Source organism: Kryptolebias marmoratus, linkage group LG8 (genome assembly GCF_001649575.2).
Source record: "Kryptolebias marmoratus isolate JLee-2015 linkage group LG8, ASM164957v2, whole genome shotgun sequence".
Lineage (NCBI taxonomy): Eukaryota > Metazoa > Chordata > Actinopteri > Cyprinodontiformes > Rivulidae > Kryptolebias > Kryptolebias marmoratus.
In genome coordinates, this window is record NC_051437.1 from 14,853,323 (window position 1) to 14,858,911 (window position 5,589).

General features: G+C 43.4%; 1 protein-coding gene across 2 annotated transcripts; it reads right to left on the reverse strand.

The window, feature by feature from the left end:
* Window positions 1-794: 794 nt before the first annotated feature.
* On the reverse strand, window positions 795-5,589 carry spata2 (spermatogenesis associated 2). 2 transcript variants are annotated; one of them, XM_017415219.3, is made up of 3 exons: window positions 5,507-5,589; window positions 3,887-4,725; window positions 795-2,787 (listed from the first exon to the last, which is right to left on the reverse strand). In XM_017415219.3, exons 2-3 carry the CDS (start codon window positions 4,235-4,237, stop codon window positions 1,444-1,446), a joined length of 1,695 nt encoding a protein of 564 aa, XP_017270708.1. In that variant the 5' UTR covers window positions 4,238-4,725; window positions 5,507-5,589; the 3' UTR covers window positions 795-1,443. The 2 variants fall into 2 exon arrangements, with proteins under 2 accessions (XP_017270708.1, XP_024861484.1); XM_025005716.2 differs by lacking the exon at window positions 5,507-5,589 and adding an exon at window positions 5,202-5,440.

The window sequence follows — 5,589 nt, forward strand, 5'->3', positions numbered from 1 at the left end:
TCACAAAATAATAGGCTTAAAATGACAATTAAAAAAAATCAATAATTTAAGCTTCACAAGCTATTTGTAGCAAGGTTACTCTTAACTTGACTGTAATTCACAGGTGTTCCAGCTTATGTCAGCTCACTGTACATACAGAATCTGTAACCAGACACAGAACATTGTCTGAATTGTTCAGATGGCAGAATCACATTTACACAAACCTCTAAAAGATGTCTGACTCGGCTGATTGGAAGATGGCATGGTTCTACTAAGCTAACACATAAGTTGCAAATCACAAAAGTTTAGCAAATGGTGGTGGGGGAGAGGGGGGTCTGATTTTTGAGGCTAGTTTGAAATCACAATGTCAAACTGGGTGTTTAAGCTGATGGTATTTGAGGTAGACAGAAACCATAGTAGAGTATAAACTTTCATACAACCTAAAACCCATCAATAAGCTTGTGCACTTTGCAGTCCGTTGATTTATGGCCCAGATGAAAAGTTCCTGCGACCCCACCTGAGACTGACTGAGAACCGCTAACCTGGGAAGGGGAGGTCATGAACCGTGTAGGTTTGAGGAGCGTGCCATGAAAGGGGAGCCGTGGAACTGACAACTATGTAAAAGAATCGACGTCAAATTTCTTCAACAGCAGCGTTTAGATCTGAGCCTTAAAATCAGAGTTCATTTACATGGCATAATCTTTTAAAGAGAACATATGGCCCCTGACCATTGCCCATGTCCCTTTGAGATATCTTCTACCCTACACCCACATACGTGAATAAATAATCTAAATAAATTCCACTGCCAGATCTCGAGCCTGTTTAACAGTCTCACATTGTTCCAGAGAATAAAAATATATACTATTATCTTCCAGTGTAAGTTTTATTTTTACCTACTTTTTTTTTTTTCAAGTTTTAAGATACTTTTTAAACACAATGCAAGCTTAGAGGTCTTTTCTATTCACTCACTCTCTCACACACACACACACACACACACATTTATATATATATATAGAGAGAGAGAGACTGTATATATATTCATATATTAGAATTTTTAGCTGAGAGATTAGGCAATGTATATTATGATCTTTTGGACTGATTTCATTCAAAATAAAATTTAACTCTTTTCTCCAGTTTCCCGATTGAGTGTAAAAATTTGAGAACACTGGGAAGCGCTACAACATCACACGACTACTCAAGAGCAGGTTGCAAGATAAAACAAATAATAGATAAAAGGCCTGAAGTTGTACAAGGCAGAGAGATGGGTAGATGATATGGATCTCTGTGGCATGTGCATTGCATGGCCCCACTGAGAGCAAGAGAAAAATCCACAAGTGGGAAGAAAAAAAAAAAAGACCAAAAGATAAAACAGAGAACAGAAAATGAAATATTTAAACATGAAGAAAGATGAAGCAATAGTGCAAGACTACACTGCATGTTAGGAGAGAGGATTGTCTGCCCAATTCATCGGTACACTAAGTGAGATATGGTGCCAGATTTAAAGTTTAGCTGATGGTTGGGCACAAAGTTGTGCTGAGGATTCTTTCGGGTGCACACATCTTTTGCATACAAGCCCATACACGAGTCACATGATACTTTTGAGCAGTTCACACAGGTGTGTGATGCACCTGGCTTGTTGCAAAATCCACACCGTGATCCCCCCATGCTGATTCGTTCACTGCTGCCTCCCTTTGGTGTTGTCAAGGCGGCAGACTTACTTGGAAAGAGCTTGGTGGGCATGAGGGGTTTCTCCAACATCTGGGGGTGAGGATGGGGATGAGAGTGTGAATGGGTTAATGTTAAGGGATGAGGATGAAGATGGGAGTGAGAATGAGCATTGGAGTAGACAGACAGCTTCTCCTTGACAGGAATGTATCCATCGAGGGGTCGCGGAGATTTGGAGTGGTACTCCTGGAGGCCACAGCAGGGGGAAGGGTCCACATCGTGGCAGGCAGGGCAAAGAATCATGTCACACCTCTGGCAGGATGTCATTGTTGAGCATCCCAGTCCACAACTTTGACACTTGACACTACCATGAGATTTAAGCAGCCAGCCATCTCTGGCATCTCGAGGCTCTCTGGATGGAGTCTGCCTTCCTCCTGTCCCTGCTCCCCCCTTCTCTGTGTACAGGTCGATCTCATCCAAAGAGGTCAGATGGTAGGATGTGTAAGGATCAGCTGGGGTAGGTGACGGAATTGGGAAAAAGTCTGCAACGGGGCTATAGGAAGGCGGAGCTGCAACGGAGAAAAAAGATGCTGAGGTGCTGGGCCTGATGATCTCATCCTTCATATCCTCCTCAGCATCCACAAACAGAGGCTCCTTCCTTAGACTCAATGAGGTCTTCAAAACAGGCTTGTTCACAGCTGCGTGCCAGTGACCAGCCCCATCTGTAACATCCACAGACTTGGATGGTCGACTACCCCGCCTCAGTTGATGGGCATGAGGCCTCTCTATATCCAGCGGTCGCACAGACAATCGAGCCATATCTGCCCCTAGGCTGTCACGTCTGCGCAGCGCCTCGGCACAGCCAGCTGCATCATCTCTACAACCTCTGCGGAGCTCCAGAGCTTCCAGCTCTGAGGCTGAACCACGGGCAAGAGCCACTACCTCTCCCAGAAGACGACACTCTGCCTGGGCCAAGAACAGCTCAAACGCTAGCTGGCGGAGATAATTTGTGTCCCCTGGGTGCTCCTGCAAAGTAAACTGTGAATCATGGTCACCGGAATATCCGATGGTAAGCATTAGAGTTTGGAGCTCAGCATCAAGAATGGCGGACTGCAGGTGATACACATATGGGCCAGTGAAGGTCTAAAAGAGACAACGATGGAAATCATAATTAGTGCCTGTTAAATATAGATGGACAAAAATCTCAAATAAAACTGTTCATGTCATTATTCATGTCACAAAAGGTAAATGTTGTAATGTTTTACTAATGGGAGAGAGACTCAGGTGCTCTCCAAAAACTCAGGATTTTGCAGCCTTAAAGCAAAACAGAGAAGCTTCTGTAAAACTAAGTGAGAAAACACTTTGAAGCTAAAACTGCTGGTTTTATGCTTGAGTGAAGAATGCCTTCATGTACAAGAATGTGGTGCTGCAAACCGCAGCTTGATTTAATATACTGAAGAAATTATTTCTGAGTGCAGAGTTTTAATCAACTGGATTGTTAGAACCCAAGATAGTAAAAAGAAATGGCAGTTCAGATCAAGACCAATGGATTATCAGGGAGATCTCTTGATGAGTTGCGCCTATTTTGTATTTTTTGTTCTGCTGTTGCCATGTGCCATTAGTACCCATGCCATGTTGCCATGGATACTAATACATAATAAGTACCCATTACCGTATCCTTTATAAAACAGAACTTCAATATGAGACAAACTACAGGGACAAAAGGTTGGCATTTAAAAAAAAAACTAAATTTTTAGCACAGTTATTACTTTGAACTGCACCGGCTACTATCAGCACAGTCTTGTAATCAATAGTAAAAGTTCCACAGTAAAGAACATTAACCAGTTTTGAAATAAATTAATTAGAATTATAGTAAAAAAAAAAAAAAAAACAACAAAACTTGCTGAAAAAAAATTACTCTAGGAAACAGAACTTGTTTGTCCTAAAACTTTAAATAAGAATCTTATCAAAAGATCACTTGTGTATCTAGTTTTGCGCAATGTGTGGATGCAAAAGCTCAAAAGTCAATAAAACTGAAAGCTAATGCTATAGCTTTTTACAACCTGTATAAAATTTAACAGATATTCATCCATCTTCTGCTGTCTATTTGTGGTTGGGTCGCGGAGGCAACAGGTCCAGGACAGAAACCCAGACATCTCTTTCTCCAGATTTAACAGATGTTTGCTCTGAATTTCTGAACTCCTCAATAAATAGGAGTAATAGGACAATAAACTATGCTCACCTTTATACATTTGAATTCTTTCTTCCAAGGGAAAAGCAACAGGTTAGTGCAGATGGTTTCCAGTGTGTTGAACGCTCTCTCCAGGTTCTTCAGGTTACTTCCTCTCTGGCAGCGGAGCGAATTCTCGACCACCTCATAGAACCGCACCATGCGAAATCGCTGTCCGGGATCTGGCTGGTAGGCTCCGAGCAGAGCTGTGGCCGTGGAGAGTAGGGCCTCACTGTCTTTGTTTCTGCTTTTGTCTCCATTTAGTGTAGCTCTGGTTGCCGTACATCCGCCACCTTCCTCCAGACGCTTTTCCAACGCCGTCACATACCTCCGAAACAGATCCTCTTTCAGCTTGGCGTCCATCGTTTGCCACAGACTATCATTCAGTTGTTAATCTTTCCTGTGAGAGCCTCACCCCTTTAGGCACTCCCTGCACCAGGATGCCACATTCAAACACCATTTTTAGCCACCATGCTTCGCTGTGCACATCGGCACCCACTAACTTTCAACGTTACGGAGGTGTGGCAGAGGAGTGAGACTTTTCGTCCACTCAGAAGCACAGCCTACATACATGAAATGCAGTTTTCTGGTGGCTTCAGTTGACGTCGCTGGGCTGCAGGCTGGACAGATGCCTTTGTATGGGCATCTCTGGTTAGGCTCAAAGCCTAACTTGTTTCCAGACAAACCGATCTGTGTCGCTCAAGATGAAGTAAGGAAGAGGTTTTGCTTTGTCTTCTGTTAGTTCGGAGTTGAATCCATTCAGTTCTTTGGCTTCAGCATTTGTAGAGTTTGAGGGCGCTCATCTAGTAGACACGTTCTTGAGTAAGCGGGTCTTCTCGGCCATCTCCAAGCTATAATCACACAGGAGAAAAATATTAAAAAATAAACAAGCTATTATAACAAACACCAAAGGCTGTTGTTGCTAAAATCTGTAAATTTGCTCCAGAAGAAAACGCAGTAAAAACAAATCACCAATCTGTACTTTTGAGTGGGATGCTCATCAAAAGGTTGGCTTGGATGCAATATATACACAACCATAACACAAAGTGTGGGTGATTAAAGTGCAGAGACGCAAAATCAGGTTTCGCGATTGGCACGGTTGTCCAGAATTTACATTTGGATCAGTTATCCAAAAAAACAACAACTCGTAAACATGATACGGGTCGTGAAGTTTAGGTCCAGGAAGAGGAAGGAAGTGCTCCTAGTTCTTTAGAGAGCTGACTGGCAATTCCAGTTTCATCACAGACTCAGCGACCAGCGCATAGCGAAAAGCGAGGCGCAACGATATCGTTCCTCGTTGCGTATCTGGTGCGACACAATCACTAACCATCATCGACGGGCAAAAGAAAAACCCCAGCAGCTGTTACGCCGACTCTCCATCTCAGACCAGATGCAGTCATGAACATTAACCCCATCTAAGCTAAGCAGAGAACGCCCATTCGAGCGCAGCTGGCTAACAGTTGCTAACAGCTAGCAGGGCGTTCCACCGCTTCCCGGACATATCGCGCCAGCTTAGAGTCAAATTATCAACACACGAACAGTAATAATGGTATGAATCCCACACGAACGACCATAACCACGTTTCTATTCAAAGCGCACACCGTCTTAAACACCAGCACTTCTACGCCTTACCTTTAACAAGTGCTAGCACTGGCTAAAGCTACGCCTCCTCAGCTGTTGAAAATTTGCTTCATTGGAGTACGCATGCGCAGAGA